We start from the raw sequence: 25,937 nt of genomic DNA on the forward strand, positions 1-25,937 counted from the left end.
AACATATTAATCCGCTTGTTCCATGTAATTAAAGGGTTTACCATTTTAAGAACACGATTTTCCCCTTATCCGTTGATGCCTATTCTTGTAAACAATGTCCACGCACTTTGTAGATTAACTTTATTATTTGTTCTTTGAAATCGTATCTTGAGTGCCACTCTAGCCTAAAAAGATATGATAATTCAGTCTGTGGATTCTTTTAGATCCATGAATGTACTACCACTACTGTTTTTTTTTTTTTTACAAACAAAATATCTCAATAATGTGATGATATAGGCAATGTTATATATTTAAAGGGTCTGTACACCAGATTGGCACCAAAAAAACGAATCTCAGGACAATTTTTTATTAAAAAGTTTTACTCTTTGATATCATAATTGTAAAAAAAAAATGTAAAAAATCGAGTCGGAAACCGGGTTCGAACCGGTGTCGCCAAAATTCCAGCCCAGTGTTGTATCCACTGTGCTACGAAGGCTCCCTCTAAACGGTTGGAATATTTAAGCTATATTCCTAATTTGGTAATATCACGTGATTACATCGACCAGCCAATCACGCATAAGGAATGAATTCTACTAGGTAGACATACCTAGTAATCAGTTTTAATGGAAAAATACGAAACAACTGCGAAAAATAAATTAATTGTAAACTATGTGGTACTTCAGTTAGTAAGTATCAATGCATTGTACACATCGATACCAAGTTTATTTCAGTTTTCGACAATTTCATCATATGGAGTGCAGCCCCTTTAACACTTACATGTGTACTATCTAAATTGCCAAAATGTCTATACTAGGTCATAAAGAAAAGAAAAGAAACAAGAATGACTCTTGAATGAGTTGGCACTGTTGCTTTGATTGGATTCATTTCTTTCCAGTTGACGTCTGTATCTGGCGGTTGATAACTTGAAGATTTATCTGTTGATAAGATACTGTGTACTTTATTCTTCCTCGTTTTCAAGCTGGTGCTTGTCGCGATTAGGATTCGATGTTTGCAATTAATGATAAATGTTTGGAAAAGTGTGCAGTTGGATATCCTTACATTAGTTATCCATGACATGTTAACTCTTGTTCCACTGACCGTTCCAATTCGGTAAATCTAACATGTATTGATAAAAAATACTTTGATGCATGCCTGTCGTTTGGTGTTGCTAGTACATTTTACATTTCTCCAGGATATATTGTGTTGTTGTTGTTTTTTATTTCAAGGCATCCAAGCGCAATTGCTTTTATAAACCGAAAGAAATACAAATGTGTGATACACCTCTATTACTTAACATTTCACAACATACTGTGAAAGCTGAAATATAACTGAAAATGAAGCGGGATAAATTATTACATTTTAAAAAGTGTACCTCCATACAAGTTTTATTTTTAGAATGGAAATACTACATCAACTGTATGCACTAGTACCAAACATAACTAAAAGAATAGGTTATTTCGACCTCAGCCAAAAAACAACAACAGCAAACAAACATTAGCTGATTTCGAATTTGATTTTTGTATTCTTGTAATACTTTTAACAAGTTAAAATGAAGTTGGTTGCATTTAAACCGTAGTTTCGTTTGGCGACATTAGTCTCTCTCAACACTTTCTAGGAAATCAAGTCTGCTGATAGACAGTACAAAATATAAGATTGAAAGAAAAAGCATACTAGTTTCCAGTGATAAGGAACGGGGCAAAATGTGTCGTGCGCAAGGACTTCTATCGGAATGAAATGCCACAAAGACCAATTACTTTGGAAAAAAACATCGTATTTGCCATATGCCAAAATCTATTCTGAAATATTTGATTGTTCTAACATATTTTAATGTATGATTATATTCGAACATACTTCTTTAACCTATATGTTAAAGCACGTTTTTTAATCTTGAAATAAACTACGAAAATCGTTGAATTGCTTTTGAATTATCAGGGCCTTTCATATTTGCGTAAAAAATACCATTATATCCAACTATTATAAATAACCAGTCTTCAATTATAGTAGCCTTACAACATATCAAATTATATATAACCGTGCTGTCTGATCTATTCAATCATTCTGATAAATGGCATTTATACTTACTCTTCACGCACGACTTGTTTTCATGTGTGAAATGCAATATTATTTGCACTTGCCATTAACATAATGTTATAACAAGTCACATATATTCCTATGGACAATTGTATAAAAATAGTTATATCTTTGGTTCGGTTAAAGTTAGCCAATGCTTTATCGATTTTTCAATATGTATCAAAAACTAATATTAAAAGTGCAAAATAGCCTAAATGTAACATGTGGACGACTTATCCAAGTTTATACAAACGCTTGCTGGTAAACAAGTATCTAGGATACTTCTGTTTCATATTTTGTTTTGTTATATTGTCTCTTTAAATTGTATTTTGAATTAGATCTTATTTGCAAAACCATTTTTCTGTCATTAGGTCTCTTGTAAAAAATTGCTATCATAATCATTGTTTGATTGTCTAAATCTAGTCTGAAGCCATTTGTGTTACAGTTTGCAAAATCTGTAGTATATTGGACACTTGCCATTTACATCTTATGATGACCAGTCACATTTATTTCATATAAATAAATATCTGGGATAAGTATGCTTATATTATCTCTCGGTCATGCACATCATAACGAACTCATAGCAACGTTCCCCTACTAGACTGCGTTGACATCTAATTTAAGAGTGAAGATAAAGATGAAATGGCATACTTTTGTTGAACCGTTGATGTATAAAGAATATGCCATCAAGGCATTTCAGGCCGCAACTCCAACAAGTTTGTAAGTTTGTGTTTCTCATTCAATGTCTTTGTCGTTAAAAATCGTTTGGGTTCATGTGTTTTGTGTCTTAACAGGGTTTACATGTATATTGAAATGTATTATTATTATTATTAGCCTATATCTGATTTTGTCTAAAATGTAGCTTCAACTCAGGGATCAGTTCATCAATTGCAAAAGAACGCTTTTGTTATTTTCCACGGTGCACGATAACATTTTAAGTATAGTGTGATTAAAAAGATGTCTATTGTAATTGATAACGAAGTCTTAAAATATAACGGCCCTGAATATTGCGTTTTAAAAAAATTGATTTTAAATACGAACCTTTAAACGAATAGATGAAGGTTGCACGATACCATAACAATTTCCTAAATGTTTCTCAATCTCGTACGCTGTAATCTCCCTTGGCGAGCAGCGACAAAAGGAGTTTTGAAAAACTAACATTAAGCTTAATTGTTTGTTTTGCAAATGTCATTCAAAACAATGAATTCAAGATTATTCCTAAACGATGTATAATTTGTTTTTTTCATTCCCGTTCAATTTACTCATAACAGTAAAGTGTGTTCACAAAATCAAATTCGATTGTTACAGTATTATCAACAATAATATATTTCGCATATACTTAACATGTTATCATTGAAATAAATAAGAACTGTTTTGGTGATCTACATGCATGTTTTTTTTCTTTTGTATCGCGCGGCCGACTTAATGTCAGGGATCCTTTTTTATTTGTTACTATTGTGTTTATTGTATTATTCACATGCTATTGATTATGCTTTATGTATAGAAACACGTACTGCGCCACAACTTAGCCAGTTAAAGAAAACTTCGAATGTACATCATGGAGAACAACAAACTATGACATATGCGAAACGCTTTAAACGTCTCATCTGAAATACACGCCATATAAGTAAACAATAAGCTATGCTAGCTGGCATACGGGACACCGAACAACTATTGGTTAAAAGGAGACCACGTCAAACTGGTACTTATACTGTCTGTAATGAGCTTAGTTTAAGAGGACAATTACTGCTTTTATTTATAGTTATTGTGTTGAAGACCTTTTAAAAGTGTCTCAAGCATAAAATAAATCATAAATCGGTTAATGCTTTTAATGTAATGTAATCCGAACGATAGTGCGAATATATTTTGCTGCAATTCTTAGCACAAACAAATATGTGGCGGGTAACAAGGTCGATTTTATCAGACGAACAAATACAATCAGGGGATTGGAATTGATTAAAGGTTGATAAATAACATATTCGAAACAAACATTTTGACTTATTACGTATCACGAAATATTTATTTAACCCATAGTTTGTATTTTAAAAAAGTATACATGTAATAGAAATCTAGTTTCGAAGTTAAACCGCTCAAATTTTGCGAAAAAAATCACATCCTTAAATTAGGGTTAGTTTAGTTTGCTGTGTTTTGTTTTCAAACAATGTCTCATTGCAATAAAACAACTGTGTATAAGTTACTTCGATCTTTCACCCTGGCATGCCAAATCACCGTTTGTTCACTCGTTCAGAGCTGTTAAATGTTTTGAGGGAGTTAAATACATCATTTTAATTGTTTTATTTCTAGCAATGGTTTCCAAGCTCACAATAACATCTTCCTGCATTGATTTCAATAAGTCTTCTAAGAAAATACGAGCGTTAACAACTTCAATCTCTGTCTAGTTGTGTTTATCGAATGTTCGTTATGACTACTCATACTTGTGAAGGAGAAATCCTCAATTTTTAAAATGAGATAAGCATTGTCAAAATATTTATTATATTATCAACATGTAAGATCAAAGTTAAAATGAACCGAGGAAATATTTTGAGAACGCTAATACCGCATTAATGTCAAATCGCATATAGCTCACGCTTGAGCTACATGTTGGACATTGTAACGCTTATAGCTCACAGTAAGCTTTTCTATTAACAAATGTTGGGTTTAAGTAAAGAAGGTAACATCATCAATGATTAACTATGAAAATGAGATATTGGATGGCTACCAAACATTTTTCCCGCATTATTAACAGGGTATTTGCCTATAATTCCTTTATAACCGAGATTTAGTAGTATGGTTGTACGCCCACTTTCACTGTAACGCATATGTTCTAGAAATTGTGCTTGGTATTTGAGTATTATATTGTGTATTTTGGTATCAAAGAACAAAAGGCGAGGGCGAACGGGTGCACCACACCCTCGATCCGCTAGTTCACTTTGAATGTTGCATCCGAGACCTCGGGGATTTCATTTAGGTCAAATTCACACTAAAAGGTCAAATAAGTTGTGACTTTGATTGCCTTAGTAAGAATATTCGCAACCTAAGCAAAACTCAAAAAGTCGATCTGAAAACTTTTCTTAAATTAGATTTTTTTTACATAGACATGCTGTTTATCGATAAAGCTCGGTACATATCAAATGTTCCCCGTAATCTTTTTACATTAATGATGAGCCTGTTAAAGATTTATGATACTTATAGAGCTATGTTTTTGTGTACATTTCGCTCTTTATTTTACAAACCTTACAGGGTTAAGTCAGTTTCAAGTCGGTTCTCAACGTGGATAAATGGCTTTTATTAATTATCAAACTTAATTCCGAATCAGATTTTTACTTTAAGCCAATCAACAATCATACATATATTTCCAATATTAGATGCATAAATACCATAGCACCAAAGTACAGAACAAACACATTTCATACTGTTTATTTGCAAGGATGAAATCTATAGAAGCGTTGTGAAATTAACGTTATGTCTATAACGCTCTCAACATATTTTGTGTGAATGTATCCGTATTGAGCAAGGTGGAGTTCCACAGAACAGGGGAATACATGGTGAGGAGCCACTGTGTGTGAATGGTATTCTGGCCCCCGTACGAGAGGCCCGTCCACGAGGTTGCCGACTCGCTGTTTCCTTGTTCCTTGTTCGCCCACGAGACGGTCCATCCAAGCATGGTCGTGTTCTTTTCAGCTTGCAGGTAGCGTCCAGCCATTGGGTAATTGTAGCTTGCCTTACCTACCGAGCTACAGTATTGCCCTTCAATTTGACCATCTCTGCAAGTGAACTTCATGACAGATGACAGTTCGTTTCGCCAGGTCCCTGCTTTCCCGCATTGGTTGCTTTCAGATGGGATAGAATTCTCGCATAGTGCTAGGGAGAGTATATATAGAGAAAGATCATATGTTATGTATACTTTCATTCACGGCGTTTTGATGCAGTAACCGTGAATACCATATTGTCAATCGTCCGTTCTGTATACAGCCTGGACGTTTTAAAACATTGGCAGGCGATAGTCTATTACATGATAATGCATTGAATCAAAAACGTATCGAAGTCATTGCGAACTGTATAATTTCAGTTCAGTTGTACACATTTAAATGGATTGTTGTCATTTCTTGGTCCATGTTTTATAGTCAAGTTAGGTGTAGACAATTACCTGTAATTGAACAGGAACCAGCATCGCTTCCAGTCAGACAGCAAAGGACTAGCAGGATAACACATGGAATCTAAAAAAGACTTGATGTATTCAGAGGTGTTCCTGCACGATATTTATTTCTAATATACAAAACCAGGACATGCGTATCTGGACATTTATAGTGATATTAAAAAGGACACATGTAGTATTCGTGCGTGAAATAAAATCTTTGAAGATTTGTGTTTTGGTCCTTCTAACCTTCTTGAGAACTATGGAAGCTCCTTATCTAAAAAAAACTTTCTTTATGTAGTTATGATTGTGAAATGTTTATATAATCAATAAATGTGTTTTATCTATTACCTCTCAAAATAAATGACACACTGTTTAAACATAAAAATAACAAAGAAAAGATTACCGTATCAACGACCATGTTTACTGATTTAAAAGTGCTGCTATTCCTGTTTGAAAGCAAAACTTAGTTTAATTTGTAAATTACCCTGTACAATCAACGCAAATTAAAACAAGACAGAAACTATCTGAACATATGAATAAAACGATCTTGTGGTTTCTATATAAAGTTTTGATCACATGAGCACTTTAAAATGTATTCATTAACTTCCCACACTTACTTATTAGTAAGCAGTAAGCCGGACCTGACTCATGTTCATGGAAAGAAAGATTGTGAATTTTCTATGTATAGTTAAAGGCTGTTAGAGTTAGAGGATAACTATACAGTTGGTTTAAACAATATTTATTTCATCATAATATTTACAAGATTCCATTTGAACAAATGTTTGGCAAAATCCAAGTAAATTAGACATCATGTAATACACAAAAATAAGAAAATGATTATTCACAAAACAAAAATATACTGACAGAATTGAGAAGAATGCTCAATTTTATTAAATGTCTCGCTTTTGTCAAAACCATTTAGCTGCATTTTATAGTGTAATGGTCGGACGGTTGTATGCATGATTTCAAAGTATTTTCTAGGGAATATATGTTGGTAATGGATATGTCAACGATGAGACATGAACGATGAGCAAAAAGAACGAAAAGGTAGAAAACTGGTTGAAAAAATACATTCTCTGAATGCGATAGAGTGGGCAATTGAAGAGAAATGGTAGGTGTCCTCAATATCCCCACATTGGCAATCAGGGCATTCCATGCAGAATTAGTAGACGGAAGAAAAGAACAGAACAGCAAGTGAGTTTTACATGAAATACTCCGCAAGTTTGATGAGTAACAAAGAGTGTATGATGTTGTGTCGCCGATTCTAGATGGATGAGTTCTGACAAATAAGCCGGATTGAGAAGTTATACATTTTATAAAATGAAAGTCATCAAAATGCAAACCGAACGGATTACAAAAAAATACGAAAAGATATGCTTCCGAAGAATGTACAGTGCTCGTGACTTGATTCATCAGTCTGTGCATTGTCAATATCATGAATGCATGACTAAACCTGTGCAAAGTCCTAGAGAAAATCAGTAACCATTAATAAAAAAGGGAAATAAACTCCATTTTAATAAAAAGGGAAGTTAGATACTAGAATATTTTTAATCAAACTGCATTGAAACACGGAAATTTGTTTCCAAACACATAAAACATTTAGAGATGATTTTAACCCGAATGTCACTAAATATTTGAATGAAGTATTTCTTCACAAGCCATGATAAGTGTTTTCATTTTCATTCTATTTGACTGTACCAAGAGAGTATCTTAATTAAGAGTAAAACTATTTTGTTAAAGTTGCCCGTCTGGCATTAGTTAATTCAAATTTATTACGCAGCAGCCTTAAAGGAAGACATGGTTTGCGCTTTTAATTAGTGAATAAACGGAAGGTTTGGGTTTGACGATTTGGAAAGCGATATCTTGCACACAATTCGTCATAGGTCTTGTCTGTGTATCATATCACTTTTACTTCATAAATAATCTGGGAACTGTAGAACGAGACGGTTTTGCTTAAGAAAGTGTTTGGTTGCTATCGTCTCAGTATGAGCTAAAGATGAAGAAAACAAGCAGTTGGAAGGACAGGCAATATGCATTGTTTAACCAAAGAACTCATTCAAGATATATATATATGTGTATATATATATATATATTTATATATATAAATATATATTAAAACATAGTTCAATCGTGTATTTGATAAACATGTAGATCATATTAAGATATTCAGGAAATATTTGAAATTTGTGTGGAAAAAGTTCCATTTACGAAAGGTCTGTGGACAGCATATCGCGAAGGAGACCCAAAGCAGTTGTTGTTTTACTTAGTCGATCTAGGTACATGACTACGATGTCAACATATAAAAATGGTTCTCTAATAATTCGTCACATGAAATTGTATCTTATTTTCCAATTGCGCAATATGTTGCATTACATAAACATTACTTGTGCCTTAAAATAGACAATCACGTTTTGTTGCTATTTTTGGAAGGAGTTTACACCACAGAAAAAGAAACTAGCAGCGAACTTTAAATAACAACAAAACTAGAATTTGACAAAAAGTTCTGAAATAAATAAAGATTATATTTAAATACATAGAAGAAAAACTATCACCAAAGTTCAAAGGTTCACAAAGTATTTTTCACTGATCCTAGATTTTGTCCACATAATTTAAAACCACTTCACATATTTGATCTCTATTCCAATCCAACAACACTTTCAAAATAATCCCATACAAGGTCGAAATGTAGTTCTTGAAGAATAATGTAATTAAATCCAATATTTTAGAAATATTCAAGGACTGATGAAACTTAAACACAATTTTTTACTTTCCCAAAGACAAATGATCATAGAGTTTGCCCTCATTTATCAAATAAGAATGTTCCAGAACATACTATAAACGATCTTTTGATTTTTTTCTCAAACGTTTTTAGATTCTTAAAAATCCTGATAACTACATTCCAACAATATCTAAGGTAAAACAAAGTTGACTTAAATGAATCTTCGTGATCTGACAATGCAACTAAATTATTATGATTATTATTAAATAACAAGAGATGTTTGTCAAACATTATGCCCCTCTTGAACGCCATGATGTCAGGAATATTTGGACAATTGACTTAAGTATGCATGGACCGGAATAACAGTTGATTTGTCATTGACATTGGATGCCTTTGAGGTATTTTTAAGATTATGATGATTCAAAGTGTGAGGATAGTAGGTACAGTTTTTAATCATGTTCAGATAATGACCGATATTTGCAGATAAACATGTATCCTCTTAGCAGCAAGGAATAGGTAAATATGATGTACTTTAAATGGCCAATATGAGTTGTGACCTTTAACTTTGACCCGATGACCCCTTAAATCAGTACAGGTCATCTACTGGTCAAGCCCAATCTGAAAGTCAAGATTGAGGGCCATTGGTGCAGGCATTTTGAAGTTATCATTCGGACAACCTTTTCGCATTTAAGGTCACTGTGACCTTTACCTTTCACCCTATGACCCCTAAAATCAATACGAGAGTCAGTCAGGCCCAACTCTCATGTCAAGTTTGATGACCATAGGTCAAGGAATTGTCGAGTTACTGTTCAAGCCACTGGTACCTTGACATTTACCGATTACCCCTGAAATCAATAGGGGTTATCTACTGGTCAGGCACGACCTTCAAGTTAAGTTAAGGGCCATGAGTGCAGGAATTGTAGACTTATCACTCAGAGACAATTTTTAGCATTCAAGGTTACTGTGTCCTTGACCTTTAACCCGATAAGCCCTAAGATCAATATGGATCATAAACTGGTCAGGTCAAGCCTCAATGTCATGTTTGATGGCTATAGGTCCAGGCATTGTTGAGTTATCACTCGGACAAGCTTTGACAATTTTTCCCCATTAAAGGTTGCTTTGACCTTGACCTTTGATCTGAAGACCCCTAAAAGCAATAGGGGCCATCTTCTGGTCAGACCCAACCTTCATGTCAAGTTTGATGGCCATAGGTCCAGGAATTGTCGAGTTAGTATTCAAGGCCCATCTGACCTTGACCTTGATCTGATGACCCTTGAAATCAAAAGAAGTCAGGCCCAACCTCCAAATGAAGTTGAGGGTCATGCGTACTGGCATTGTAGAGATCACTTGGACAACCTTTTAGCATTCAAGGTCAATGAGACCTTGAACTTTAACCAGATGACACTTAGAATCAATATGGGTCATCTATTAGTCAGACCCAGCCTCAATTTCAAGTTTAATGGCCAATAGTTCAGGCATTGTTGAGTAATCACTCGGACAAGCTTTGACATTTTTCCCCATTAAAGGTCACTGTGACCTTTTTTATATATGACCCCTAACATAAATAGGGGTCATCGACTGGTTAGGCCCAACCTGAATGTCGAGTTTGATGACAATAGGTCCAGGAATTGCCGAGTCATCATTTGGACAAGGATTGGTCTATCGACGGACCAACCTACCGACCGTCCGACCGACCGACCGACCGACCGACATGTACAAAGCAGCATACCCCCTCTTCTTCGATAATTAAGTGCTAAATTTAAAACCATCGTTAAAACCATGTAAGTTTAGCTTTTATCAAAAAGAGAGAGAAAATGGGAAAATATCAAAGACCTAATTGAACTAATGGTTGATGTGATGCCGTTGTGCCTGGATATAGTGACAACGTTTGAATTAAGCATTATGTCGGAGTTTGAAGCACACAGCTTGCGCGGCCCATGTACTTGACCAAATACAGGCGTCAAGCCAGTCATCCGACAATGGCAATGAGCAGTAGGAATGTGACGGTTGGTTTGCATCGTATTCTTGAGACTTTAACCCATGCGAGATCCTATAAAAGGAGGGCTATTTTAGTCGAGTTAAATCACAATATGGACGAGCAGCTACAAAAGACCGATTTGTAACATTTTAACTGTAAAAGGTGTACAATTACCTTCTGTGACGATTGTAATGGACGTAAAGAAGTAAAGCTGAACTTAAAATGTTTCGTACTGTTCCCATTAAATAGTTCCAAGTACTATTAAGTAAAATCTCTTGATTTCATACTTACTTGGTGTAATGCCATTTTATGAGTAATCGATTGAAGCTGAATTTCAAATAAGATATGTTCAAGTATGTATCGTGCTAACTTATGAGCACGTCCAAAATATATTTTCACGAACATAATCTACCAAAAAAGAATCTTACTTGAAGTTTTATAGCAGGTAACAATTAAAAGAACACTATCTGAAACCAATTGTACAAAACAATATAGATGCTCATCATTACCAAAAATTCACGTTCGACTACAAACCAAATTTTGCCCTGGATGACGTTCAACCCTTACAAATATCATAAGCGAACCAGACTTATACATCGCAAAAAAAGTGTGCGACAATCATCAGTAAAAGTATTTCCCTACATCAGGCGTTTAATCTTTTAATGTGGAAAAGGAAAACCTTTTACTAGGAAGGTAAAAGAAAGCAAGATTATTAGAAAATGAAGTTAATTTCATTGTACAAAATCGACTTTTGTTTTTTGAATCAGAAACTATTAATACTTCCTCTATCTTAATTTATGCACTGCAGACAAAGAAAGAATAAATTTGTTCTTTAGGGTGTGCTGTACACTGTTTTGTACCATCACTTAATAAAGAAAACAAAAACTTATACGAAATGCGCGAAATCGTTAAACAACCACTTAATAAAAACAGTTAATTGACTTAATTGAAGATTGATAGTTGTTTTCGTCCGATGCCTTCTAAATTACAAAATTATAGTCCGACCGCAAATTACATTGGCAAGGGCTTGAGCATAAACATTTAACTGGCTAGTGTTGATTTTGTTTTAAATATGAGATACAGTGGTTGCCCTACTGCGTGAGGCCTCATCACATTAACATAACATTACATTTACATAAGCTTTAAGTGAAACGACATTCCTAATCAACAAACAAATCTGTGTGGAGATATTTCAGAGAAAGTGACATCATATTGCAAATCACGATGTAATGTTCATGAAATTATTGTATTCATTTTTTTAATCATTCAGCACTCTTTTGCAAAAAGCGTAGTAAAACTTAAGTTTTATTAATTCGAGTTAACATACAAAAGTATTCGATATATTAACAGCGCAGTAGTATCAATGAAACAGCACATGTGTTGTTATCAGTTAAATACCATGTGCGTACCCTTAAGATAAAAGACTGTTCGAGGATGTTTAACATCTTCCCCTGCAATTATGTGGTCCTGTGATAACAAACGAAATCTTGTTTATACTAGTTTTAGTTTATTTCATTTTAAAATGTCAAGGTTATCGTTCGAAAGAGTTTTCATTAAACATTATTTTGTTTTATTTCAATCCAATATTCGAGAAGAATACATTAAGGTTGAATAGCTAACCAACGTGTCTCGACCTAGTTCGCCAAAGAATGCAATGAAGTTCAAACTTTTTCGAATACCGATGATTTTCCAGGAAATTACAATCATTGAGTTTGATATCCTATATTTAGTTTTGTAAAAGTCCGGAAAACCTCACACTACACTTGGTTTGTTGTAAACTCAAGCAGTTGGTCTAATACTAAAGATGAGATAAGTTTTGTTTCTGTTCGGCTAAAATAAGCATTATAACACTAGCTAAAAGCTAGTTTCCGTCATAACAAAGATTATCCAGTAAGAAGCAAAAAATGGTCTAAAATATAATGAATTAATTAATACATGGACAGAAATGCAAGTATCTAGATCAGTCTTGATCCAGGTATAGGCCAGTCTTTGAATTCTTTGAAATTCGTGGTTGAACGTAATTCATATGGTAGACCCAAACCTGCACGGCTTCAAACTGAAAACCTTTCTTACAATAACGTACTGTATTTACACTTGCTATCTCAGGCGTGTTACTGTTTCTGAAAGAGTCACTTAAAAGTCATAAACGTTTTTGAACATATAAAGGAAGAGTCTTTCGTAAACATTAGAAAACTTCAACAGCAATTTGCCTCAGGTGGCATATATGTGTTCGCATATTAACCATTCTGTATAACTGAAAATGTGATAATTAAAGACAAGCTTCAAAGCTATGTACTGTAACGTTTCATGTTGCTCAGTATTTTTTGTACTGCAGAAGCGCCAAGCTAAAGGGCTATGATTTAAATTAGAGCTGACAAAACTTTTGCAAATGGGCATTTTCGTATCTTCTTAAAATAATTTCGACAATCTTGACATAACATTTATTTGTTTTGCTGATTAAAACAGCACTTTCAGATTCAACATGTCGTTAAGATTTTTGACGTCGGTATCACTATGAGACAAAGTAATGTCATCTGCTGTTGTAAGTTTTTGCTTGATGTATGAAATAGAATATATCATTAATGAAGATATTAAATATCAGTTTCCGGATGCGCGACCTTGCCGTTTCAATTTTCTCTAATACCATTGCATTTTTAATATACTGTTCCTCATTACTTTTCCTTTAAACTAAGAAATGTCGAGTAACGACGAGGGTTCATCACTTATGTTAGAAGGCATTCCGCTCATACTTCCGAGTAACTCCTGGTTGCTCGGACTCATCCATGATTATTTTTCAATTATTTGGTCCATAACATCTGACATTTCGGACGTCGCCATGTGTCAAGCAAGGAGAAGTTGACCGTTGGGGTCGCTGTCGAGTGTAGAACTGATCGCCATGAACATTATCCCGCCTAAACCGAAAACCAATAGCCATTAATCACCTGACTTTTACACCCAATTTGTCCGCGCAATAATAACTGTGCGCAAAATGTTCAACAAAAGTTCTGCGCTGTACTACGCAACGCGAACATTAAGAAATTCTCAACTTAAAATCTTTGGATCGATATACTGACTAATTGATATGATTACATATCGTACCCCGTATGATTTGTTTAATGTTTTTTTTCAGACAGGGTCTCGTAAAATATGTAGATTTAATAACCGGAGCTATTGTATGTGCATGGCAAAAAGGTTGTTGAGAGACCATTTCATTGCCCATTTGCGGCTTTGTTATTTGACAGACGTCTTTCTGCATGAGACATTCGTGTAACTGACAAAGTAATTAGATATTTAGGAAATTATTCCAAACAATTCTTCCTCTGGTTATCAATATCCATATGCTCGTAGGAAGTCTTTCTATTAACCGAAATAAATAAACATGTATCGCCGAATAGTAGAGTTCACTGAAAATGGACTTTTGACAATCAAATTGCTCAAGTTTACCTTGATTCGTTATTGCCATAAAAATGTATGCAATTCTACCGTCGTAACCTTGCCCTGCAAGAGTAAATGTACTTCCTTTGTTGCCCTGACGTATTGGTATCCCATGTAAACATTTAATTATAAACCATAAGTCCCTAATATTCGTTTCACCCACAATGAACGACAAATCATTAAGAACATTCGCTCCTTTATCCCCTGAATCGATATTTTGGTAATCGGAATCGAATTGGTTTCAAGACGTATAATTGTTTTTCAAATTATATGGATACAAAAAAGACCATTTCTAAAATATCGCTTCAGCCTCAGCATTGTAAAAATATCGCTTCAGCCTCAGCATTGTAAAACTGAGCATACTCAAACTTCTGTATTTGACAACAAAATCGCATGAATATTGACATTGGTTTTGAAGATATCAATAGGGAGTCTTCTTCAATGCAATTTCCTTTATTTCGCATGGCTACTATACGAACGTTTTATAAAACAAAAAGGAATCTTGAAAGGGTTGTAAATGGTGTGATTTTGAACGGAGCCTTATCAAGCGATAAAAGGCATAGCGCGAGCACTTAGGTGAAATGCGGTAAGAAAATGTTTGAGTCACAAAGTATCAATGTAACAACTCGCGATAAGCTAACTTGTTCTTCCTGCATATGTTGCCACCGTTTGTTTCATGACGGAAACGGGTTGTTATCAGTCAACTTTGTTTTTTATTGTATTTCAAACATCAAACACAATGAAAGTTTTGCAGTTTTCACACAGTTGACATAAACAACAAGAGAAATGGCAGACATATTCGACGTGGCGAAGAATAGATGCAAATTAAACTAAGGAAAGTTGCTATGTTAAAATGTTTTATGTTCGAAAGGAATTTCAGACAACGTGTGTGTACCCTTATCTAAAATTACAATACTTCCTTAACGGTATGTATAAAAGGTATGTGCTTTCCTCTGCAGTACTTGTTTGAAGCGGGACATCATAAAACACTTTACTTCTCTCCAGAATGAGTTCTCTCTTGTTTCTCACGTGTGTAGGATTATTGTGTGGCCTTGTTGCAGCTGAAAACGTCACGGAAATTTATGACGACAAAGGTAAGATAAAGACATATTAGTTAAAATGAAAATTAACTCAGCAAAACATAAAATACCTTTCATATACGTTGACATTTGTCTTATATTTAAAAACAATACCAGATATCAGACTAAAATAAATAATAACCGAATGTGTATGACATTTATATCTGCTTCATTTATATACCACCTGCATAGTCTTAATAATTTATTCCACTGGGCTTGTCCATGTAGTTCTCATTGCATCATACAGTGGTTACAGTCCAGTGAAAGTTTGAGGCCAAACACTTAGTATTTTAAATCTTTTTTCCCTCTTGGACACAATATGTACAATACATGCTGGCTTCACTCACTGTGCTTTTGCGTCCAAAGACTCCAATGTATACATAGAACACGCATCTATTTAAAAAAGAAATTTGTTTAAAATGGAATATACTCGCTTTCGTTTCGTTTTCACTGATCAATGTCGTACAATATATTCCTTCATCTAGTTGAACCAGCCGATCGAAGCATCATTCTGCCCGGAACTACTTTCACCCGTGCATTGTGTAAGTTACTTGACAGTTATAATTATTTAGTGTTATAGTAATTTAATATTATTGAACTTACCATACAAAAGGTAGTAGATTTCTGATTACTTTTAATTTACTCTTTGATATCATATGTTTCTACTTGTTCCTTGATAGAAACATAGAAACATTCTGAATTGGAACACATTTTCGAAGCTAAAATGTTTGCTAATAAATTAGAAGAAAAAAACACTGTGCGTGAATGCCTCGCACAAACGGTCTTGGAAGAAACGTTAACGTTGAATAAAATTAATGAGTACTTTAAATTTCATTCATTAACCGTACTGCTAAGAAATATCCCTACGTACAATTAACATGTATGTGTATACTCCTTAGGCCAGCGGCAGGTAGTGACAAACCCATGCGTGAACAACGTCTTGAATGCCCTTAACTATCCCCACCCGAGTGACGCCGCCAAATTCATCCAGTGCGGATTGTACGGACGCATGTTCATTGTCCAGTGTCCAGCAGGAGAGGTCTACGACCAGGCAACATCCTCATGTATTAATCTCAAGGTTCGATTACCATAGATACTTAAAGTACTCTTTCAAAGGCTCAAGTGCATTACTTAATCATTTTCATAAACATAGCACTCACTAAAGACTGACACAGCATAATTTATATCGTATTGAGATGGATACCCATGACTATACATTATGGATGCATCGAACCATCAAATGAAATATTTCAAATACTAATAAGCTGTTATTTAACTTTAGCATAAAAAATGCGCAATGTTTGAATCGAAAGAAAATAATAGATTGTTGAAGAAATGCGATTAAGATGAACAACTGAATCAACTACCAACACCTTTCAGGCGGTTGTATCTGAACCGATCGACATATCCTCTCTTGGAATTTACTTTCAATGCACAGCTCAAAACCTCCAAATGGGCCGGCTATGCTTCAACGTTTATACAAGTGAAAAACAATTCATCCAGTGCACCGCTGCCGGAAATGGCCGCGTGATCACGTGCCCTGACCAGCTCATCTGGGATCAGAACAGGCAATCGTGTGTGTTTGCGCTTCAAGACGGTGTGGTGATCTCTGGCAATTTGGTTTCACTTACAGGTTAGTTCCCGTAGGTAATTTTCAGTTTCAAAGGGTGCTCCTGGAGTTCTTTTGTTTGTATTAACGGTAGGTATAATATTTTTCAATACTGTGGCAGTTATACTGATAAAATTTTGAAAAATTCGGGTTTCATGCTATCAATGTATAAAACCGCGATAGAAATAGTGATACTTAAAGCAATAAAACTGGTCGGTGGATGTATATTTGCAGGATTATTAATCGGCGCAAACCCCTGTACCCCTCAAGCAATCAGCGCCCAGGCCTTGTTCTTCTCGCACCCCGATCCTACCAAGTTCATCCAGTGTGACCTGCAAGGGAACGCGTTCGTCCAGAGGTGCCCGTCCAGTCTCGTGTGGAATCAGTACTTTAAGACGTGTGTCTCGCAGCTTGCGACATTCACACTCACCGGGGAGACAAACTATTTATGGTCGTGAAGATGTGAACAAGTCCTCTTGGACTAACATCGTTCACACAAGACCTACTGTTAAATTAAATTAAGCAAGATTAATCGTGTGTTTTTGTTTTTTATAACAAATTAGCATTTCAGCGGTCAATAGTGAAACATACAGGTAACGGGAACCATATCGGGGACATTAAAACTCGATCCTGCTCGTTACCCCGTATATCCCATATCGGTCCACCTACTCATCTTGTATCTACGTTTATATAACGCCGACAGTTTCTTCAAAACTTCCGACAATATTTTATCAATATATGTGATAAACCTTAGTAGGGATCATCATGACTATGTTAGCTATTTTATTGCTGACTGGTGGCTATTCAAAGTCATGACGTTATCTCTGAAACACAAACATTCACACAAGGCAGTGACAATGACTTCCAAAATAAGTTGACTAGTTGATGTGTTAACTAGCTGATAAAACAGGCGTTTTATTTGCGTTGAGGAAAGGTATTTTGAAGAACATTCATAGATTAATCATTTTACAGTTAGACATTCTTTAAAAATATCAGTGGTGCGTGATGTGTTGATTTTTTAAAGAGTACCAGTCTTTTTTCTTACTTGACTAGAGGCGCGTGATCGAAGAAGAGTCTAAATTGCTTGGACTATATTTAAATTTACTTTATGTACAATTGAACAACATTCATAAAAGGACTAAATGCTTGACTGATGAAACACAGTGTCATTGACGCTTTTAACTACATCTAAAGATTAACATTAAGCAATTATAATTTAATTTCACTATTCAGAAGGAAAACTCTATACTTTATATCGCGAGGTTGCAACTCAGACACTGGAAAATATTTCGGAAGGTTAAGTTTATTTCCATGTATGAATGAAATTTCGTTGCCATGGAAAAGCAAATCTTATTTTATGTATAAGTATTTTTTATTAATATGGTTTCAGTTGCAACAGGTAACTTTTAAACAACAAAACGACCAACAACTACTACAATATAAAAAAATCAGATGGGAAACTAAATTTATCGTGAAAAAATTCTCCTATTGAAGAACTGAATAGATCCCAACATACTTAAACATAAACAAAAATCTATCGAATAGACGAAAATTAGATTTTTAATGAGCTCCAAAAATAAATATATCAGAAGGAAATATTGTAAAACAAACCATTCCTAACAGTTGGAAATTTGGAAATAGACTCTAAGATCGGATGTACTTTGAAAGTCTAAATCATTACAAAACAACTATTAAATTCCCAAAATAACCTCTCAAAGTCTGAGCAAATATATCAAATTAAGATAATACCATTTTATGACAGCCAATACATTCTTTGTTATTGGGATAAACGGCTACGTAAGCGTATTTGGTGGAAAGCTTTGTATTATATTGTTCATAAGACCATTGTGGGTAATACAGTCGAACAGTATAGAAGAAAGAAATTGATAAATCGTTTTATTTAGTTTTTAAACATTTTAAATTGATAACCCTGGAAATTGAAAGATGCTCCTTAAAGTTTTAGTTGCAATGACGTTGAAAACTGTAAACTGTTTTTATTATCCAGCTGTGTCCATATATTGGAGTTTTATACATGATTTGTTTGAATAATGTGACAAACAGAAGGCTATAGTAGTTTTTTTCCAGCAGAAGTCATTTCTCAAAATATCTACAATTAAAACACAAATGTTTTTGTAAAATTCTTAGAATGTATTTTAAGTTATGTCTGTGCTGTGACCAGATCAATGGGTTGTAAAACCGACGTTTGCAAACAGAAGCCTTAACAGGACATTGTCCTTTTCCGACCTAGAACATATATCTTTAGAACATTAATATATCCGGCAATTACAAGCTTTTATTAAACTGCATAGCGATTCAATGTAAACCAAGTAAAACATAATGTCTGGAGCTTAATCCTATAAGATTGTCTGAATATGTTTGTTATTAGCTATCATTCATGCTTATAACACCAATCTTTAACACTAATTGAATAACTTCCGGAAACAGATATCGCTTATAAATCGCAGACAATGAATTACAGCAAACTGGGGTACATAAAAATACATTGTTTCAAAAACTCTATTCAATGGAAGTCTTTACGATGATACATTTCTTCGACGAAATTATTTTATTTTAGGTAAAGGTTTTACGTTTAAATGATTATTAAAGTTTTTATTGAATTGAGGGATTTATCATAACAAGGGTTGAACTAATATGGAACCGTTTTAAAAATATCCTTTTTAGATCTCAAAATAATGACTATTTTATTTTAAACGATGAATAACGACAGACTGAACTGTATACTCAATGCACCTATCTTGTGGACATTTCATGTAGCGCTATTTAATATGATAACCCCATTTCAATCTTAATATAATGTAGATTCCTTTGACATTGTATCAACAATATAACATTACCGTTAAAAATCTGTACTGTCTAGCAATTTTCTTTTATTCTATATATTAAATGAGCATACACCTTCCTTATATGTTAATTAAGTCATTATAAAGATAAGCTGCATTAAAAGAAGAATGTAAGAAGAATGTAACTTTCACTTTTGGTAACAAGAGAATAAACTATTCGGAAAATGGAGCCAATAAAAAAATAAGGATTTTACCCATTAATATTTAAGGAAATATAATTAATATTTCTCGAAAATTTAAATGGCTCTATTTTCTAGCAAGCAAGAAAGTTTCCCCTAAAAATGTATATACAAGATCAAAAAATGAGTTCAGAAAAATATGGTTACTAATTACCCAGTCTAAGACACACGGGTAACTGTGTTTTGTAGATGAATATTTTTTGTTGTATTATCGAACGCCAGTCTTACATTTTGTTTTTTATTAATTGTCGACTTTTTGCTTGTGTCCTGGAACGGTCAGTCGAAATAGTTTTGACAATCACTATCCGAAACCGCTCATACAAACTGTTAAAATTAACTTAACTTTACATCAAAATTGTTCAGCTTTAACTTTAGACAAGCTATTAGATACAAACCTTTGACAAAAAGGGATTTTGAAATACTTCACATGGAAATTGCCAAACCGTGTCGTGTTGGACATACTAAAATATAATTAAGAAAACACTTCCCGTTTTAATTAACATCAAATTAAGTAGTAAAAGTAATAAATACATAACATAAATGTGCCAAGACAGTATTGTTACGTCGTGCATTTTCAAAACAACCATATAGTTGGAAATTAAAGAAAACAAGCTAGCGATTCACATTTTCCAGCCGATCAAATTGAAAGGAGGTTCACTACTATACCAATAAAATGTGATAAGTACTTAACAATCATATTTGATTAGCCAACACATGTCTTAATATAAGGAGTTGTTGCGTGTAACTAATCTGGTTGAAATTTTGTTAAATGTCTAATCACCTTTAGTTTAGTAAGCCCCATCACAACATAACATATTCGATTATGATAACCTTAACAAGGTATTCATTGCTTTTCTAAGTAAAATCATTGTTTTATTTGTTCTCGGTCACAAGAACAGCTCCCATTACACTAGCTCATTAATAATGCTCATTGACAAACTTCAAAAGTCTCACATTGGACTTATCGAAAATGGTTACAGAAGAAAATGCATACGGGAGCCTCTAAGGTAATCAATTAAAACGAAAATCCCGGACACATATCAACCGACTCGTTATAAGGTGCAAGAACAACTTTCGAGGATTGGTGGCCGCAGTGGTGCCGTTGCTATCATGCGGACGCCGTGTATTTCTTTCGTTGCCTTAAAGCAATCGCAAGCCTTTAGCGCGGATTTAACAAATTTGCGATGTGAGCGAATTTCCTTAAAATGGAATAAGTTAACAATCAATGGAGGGTGAGTAATAAGGGCAAAATATAAGTCAAATAAACAATAGTTCCAAACTGAGTTACATGCACATGAAAACACTAATGAGGTATGAAAATCACACTCATACGAACAATGTGATATATTTCCGGGCCGGCAATCATGAAAATCACCACAAACGATCGATCTTCTACCTGAATGAAGATAACAGAAATGAGTACCATTATAATTAAATTTAATATATAGCTAAAACTTGACATAGCGCTTAACTGTCCAATGCTGTGGTTAAATATGGTTGCTAAATGCGGAATTTATACATACCGACACAATCAATGCTAGGGTTTTACAAATGTACTTCCGGTGCTTCCGGATAATATTTTTTTATCTTTGGTAGAGACGGGTTTTATTATCTGAAAATCTCAGCTTCATCTATTTCTTTAAGTAGATAATTTGTACTAATAGGATTGCATCAAAACAAATCGCTTGATTTACCCTTTCTGCAGGATTAAGTGGCCACAGAGGACTGTCTAGTCAATTTAGGCAAACCAATCAGGATAAACTTGATCCTTGAGCGAATTCCATTAGATTGACATGACTGGGTCGAAAATTGTGCGTTTTTTAAAAAAAACACATAGGTAACAAACTAATGGATTTCCATATGGTTTTTAAACGAGCCTTTCATTATAGAAAGCTTATTAATTGAAACTACTGAGCCTGTTTCTGTAGTTTTTCATATAAATATTAGTCTCAAAAACGAGCTATACTGTTATTTGGTTTCTGATATTTAATAAAGTAGAAAAAAAATGTTAAAACATTACCGGAAAGACTTGCCTTGAAAGTTAACCTTTGCTATATAAATAAAAACAACAACATTAAATCATTGTTTAAAGCACCAGTGCCACTTAGGAATACATAATGAGAGAAAAAAGGAGTATTTAACTATGATAGAGTCTCATATAATATATGATAGTTTCCCGACATCCACACAATGCTTTATTAACAATAAATAAAAGGGTAAAAAACGACGAAATCACTGGCGGAGCATTTTGCTATGCAAACAGTACCTGAGCGGTTGCCGTATTAGACTGGAGAAATAACAAGAAAAATACTGAAGATTTTAAATGCAAATTCACACAAAAAATAATATCCTGTTTCTACAATATATGTAATGCAAGTATTTTAAATGAAAAATGATCAATGTTGTTTATTGAAACATTGCAGATAGGTACTCGCTCATATTTTTTGTGTATACTATCGAATACAACGTGCACACGTAAATTTAATGAAACTTTGGTTATAATTCGGTTAAAATAGATTGCTATGTTACACTGAAACATATTATAATCCACATTTTAAATTTATCTTGATGATACATTCTTAGATATTTCAACCACACGTTTGTTGTGAAATATATTGGAATTATATTGTTAATAATAATTTGTTTGTAATCTTTTTTTTTTATTTTTCGGTTGCCTCTTACCTCCTTACAAAGATGAGATTATACATTTGGTTGTGAAACATGCATTATTTTTTGATAATTTGCGAATGGATTAAAGCTGCACCCTCACAGATTTACCGTTTTTTTGTTGTTGTTTTTTTGTCTTGGAAAGAGGTATTATTTGCGAATATATCTGCAAACCAATGATTAAAGATTGCTAACGAAAGATCAGAGCGCAGATTTGCATATTTCCGTTTGAAAATCAATGTTTTATGGTTTTAACCGTTAATAACGGTTTAAGAAAAATGCATAAAACATGATTTTTTTAACTAAAATATGAAATTCTGCGATCTATTGTTTTGTCAGCAGTCTTATATCACTGGTTTCCATGGATTTTCGCAAGAATTGGCTCGTTCCAAGACAAAATATAAAAAAAAAGTTATCAAAACGTTCAATCTGTGCAGCTTTAATAAAAATGTTTTCATCAAAAGGATAACCAGATCTCTAGCCATTTATTGACATAATTATAGGAAAGAAATGTTTCATAAGATACAACTCTCGTGCTAGAATCACATTGCGGACAGAATTTAAGTTCCGATGCGTGATTAAAAAGCCATCTACAAGCTATAAACCTGACTTGTTACAGACTGATATTTTCCGCGATATATCAGACAGACCACTAGCCTTATGTTACTGCTATAAATGGCTAATTCTTACGCTAAGGAATCGCAAACAATTCTGAGCACATGTTCACGCCATAAGTACAACGGCAATGCATATTATATAACATTCCATGCGGTTTGTCAATTTGCGTTGAATAAAGCAATTGGCTTTATAATGCGACAGCTGGATCGTACTGGTTTTGAAATGAAAAAGAGAACAAGACATAGCTTGTAAATCATACTTCTATAATTCTGCTGACTGAGGCGTTTTCTTTTGATTGAAATTATAATTAAATTCAACCATTAAAGTAAATACCTTTTGGAAATTGATATTAAGCTGGATATTCCTTTTAAACTGTAACAAGCCAATGCGCTAAATTGATATCCCCCGCCAGAATAGGCAAAGTAGATGGCGTTGAAATCATGTGTTAGTGAACAAGTCCAATCAAACCAAGCAATACCAGCAGACAGATGCACTCTTATGAACATCAGATATGAGATGTGGGTTTGTTGGCAGCTGTTTGAAATAGAACAATATCGTATATAGTGTAGCATTTAGATTTTGCAACCTAGATATTGCAAACACGATACACAGTTTTAAATAAATATGATATTTTATCATGGCCAGATTAGACCAGAAATATTGCCAAAATATAGCCTCTAGAATGTTCCTAAGGATTTTTCAAGATTCGACCTAGTTTTAACACCATGTGGCCGATTTTTAACGTCCATCAAGATTTCATCAAGGGAAATAATTCTGACCGGGAGCGAATTTATGTGTATCTTTTTTATTCACCCGGAAGGAACAAAAAGATGTTGTTGTTGTTTTTTGTTGTTGTTTTTTTTGTTTTTTAAAATTCCCTGGAAACCCAGCCCATATTTATAACACAATAAGTTGGAGTCTTATGCTGGTTTCTTTCACCACTCAGGTTTCCTGCTCTTGCTGCGACATTAACACTTTTGTCTATAAAATACTATCTTTCAATTATTATAATAATTATAATAAACCTGGTGCGGCCCCTGTTGTTGGTTTAACATGAGGACCACTATATACACTGCGCCACATATCGGTCCTTTATAATGATTCTAGTTCCTTCAAGTCCCTATGTGCTAACCTCATGGATAGTCCCAGGTTACAAAGTCCTAACAATAAAACTATCCAAGCAAACGCGCTCAGTTTATACCAGTACATAGCGCCCCTGTCATTGATAGGGAATGTTTACGGAACAAGCTTGTAAGAAATCCAAAATTTTAAAATAAATAAATTTCAAACTAGCTAGTTTATATAATGCGTAGAAAATATTTTATCTATAGAAACATGTAGGCTGAGCCTTATATGTTATATACTTTAAAATTATAGATTAATTTTCATTCAGACTAATTTGTATATATATACGTTGTTCTTCCTTAATAATATATGTGATATAATCTTAAAGATAATTTTTTTAAATGTTGACAATTTATCAGCAGAATTTATTTATTGTGTAAAATTTGACATATTTTAGAGTCTCAAGCACCCACGTTTTGATCTATGACACTTTTTATTAAATGCGTATAATTATTGTAAATTGGTAGAGTGCTCGCCGAATGAGTATTTCCCGATGGCTATGGTAAATAAGCTCCATAAGACAAATGTTCAAATAATTCATTGACTTTATCAAGAAGAACATTCTGATAACGTTTCATAAATATCGAACCAGGCATATTGCCTTTAATATGTTGCACTTTTTCTAAGATTTGATCTCATGACTTTGGTCTTTGACAAATAACAATTTTAAAAATAACACAAATATGCAAATGTTTTTTGAAACCAAAGGACTAAAAGCTTAGGTAGTTTAAGACTCTAGATTAAAATTTATATTTTCTCTAAGAAATTTATTCTCAAAAAAACAGAAAACAAGTACTCTTGAAGGTATTGCCATTAAATCAACGGATTAAATACGATCCTTGCATTTTATTGAGTCTTTTTGCCAAATCAGCTGTTGGAGTCAATTTAACTTTAGAAATGTTTTAAAACAATCCCCATAAAAATCAGGATTAGCTTTACTGTTAGCAATACGCAAATCAAGACGACTTTCGTGCTTAGATATGATATTATAATGACCCTTACAAAGTGGGAATTTTTTCCTTTATTAAATGTATCTGAAATCCTGTACTAGCAGTTCATCCGTCCTACGTTTACTACGAGAGCTGTAGACGTCTGTGCATATTCTAGCGAATCTTCTTATCAATTGTGCAATAAACACCATATGATGGAACATCTTTATCTAAACAAAGATTATAATTTATTTTAAAATTGAAATCCTCACGTTGATCATAAAATTGATATTCAAGTTCGAGTTGCACATCTAAATAGAATACTTTTATGTTGGATGTATTAGATTTATCATATTGCAACTGTGGAGGGATTAGCGATTGTATATTGTCTGTATATACTGGATGATCCACACTCAGAATATATCAATATATCTATTATTGAATTTATCAACAAGAGCTATCTCTTCAGACTTCGACTAAAAAAATTGTGTTTGTTTTCCCACGTAAAATTTTACAGAGATTTTGGTAAGAGGCTTTGATCAATTTAAATA

At 33.7% G+C, this 25,937-nt stretch overlaps 2 protein-coding genes across 2 annotated transcripts; one reads left to right on the forward strand and one right to left on the reverse strand.

Moving 5' to 3' along the window:
• Nucleotides 1–5,354: 5,354 nt before the first annotated feature.
• LOC128218614 (streptavidin-like) lies at nucleotides 5,355–6,749 on the reverse strand. The gene is made up of 3 exons (XM_052926322.1): nucleotides 6,591–6,749; nucleotides 6,197–6,266; nucleotides 5,355–5,910 (listed from the first exon to the last, which is right to left on the reverse strand). The coding sequence occupies exons 1-3, from the start codon at nucleotides 6,603–6,605 to the stop codon at nucleotides 5,516–5,518; spliced, it is 480 nt and encodes a 159-aa protein (XP_052782282.1). The 5' UTR covers nucleotides 6,606–6,749; the 3' UTR covers nucleotides 5,355–5,515.
• An 8,576-nt stretch (nucleotides 6,750–15,325) lies between these two features.
• Nucleotides 15,326–17,465, forward strand: LOC128217388 (uncharacterized). The gene is made up of 4 exons (XM_052924527.1): nucleotides 15,326–15,413; nucleotides 16,298–16,476; nucleotides 16,779–17,031; nucleotides 17,242–17,465. Exons 1-4 carry the CDS (start codon nucleotides 15,326–15,328, stop codon nucleotides 17,463–17,465), a joined length of 744 nt encoding a protein of 247 aa, XP_052780487.1.
• The last annotated feature ends 8,472 nt before the right edge of the window (nucleotides 17,466–25,937 follow it).

The sequence above is a fragment of the Mya arenaria genome, chromosome 14 (assembly GCF_026914265.1).
Source record: "Mya arenaria isolate MELC-2E11 chromosome 14, ASM2691426v1".
In the NCBI taxonomy this organism is placed as follows: Eukaryota; Metazoa; Mollusca; class Bivalvia; order Myida; family Myidae; genus Mya; species Mya arenaria.

What these genes read in the sequence shown, in the direction of transcription:
- LOC128218614 (XM_052926322.1), bottom strand. An exon ending in TGGTTCCTGTTCAATTACAG is followed by an intron (nt 5,911 to 6,196) that starts GTAATTGTCTAC and finishes TACTCTCCCTAG; the next exon opens with CACTATGCGAGAATTCTATC.
- LOC128217388 (XM_052924527.1), top strand. Translation starts at nt 15,326, where the DNA reads ATGAGTTCTCTCTTGTTTCTCACGTGTGTAGGATTATTGTGTGGCCTT. An exon ending in GGAAATTTATGACGACAAAG is followed by an intron (nt 15,414 to 16,297) that starts GTAAGATAAAGA and finishes TATACTCCTTAG; the next exon opens with GCCAGCGGCAGGTAGTGACA. An exon ending in CCTCATGTATTAATCTCAAG is followed by an intron (nt 16,477 to 16,778) that starts GTTCGATTACCA and finishes AACACCTTTCAG; the next exon opens with GCGGTTGTATCTGAACCGAT.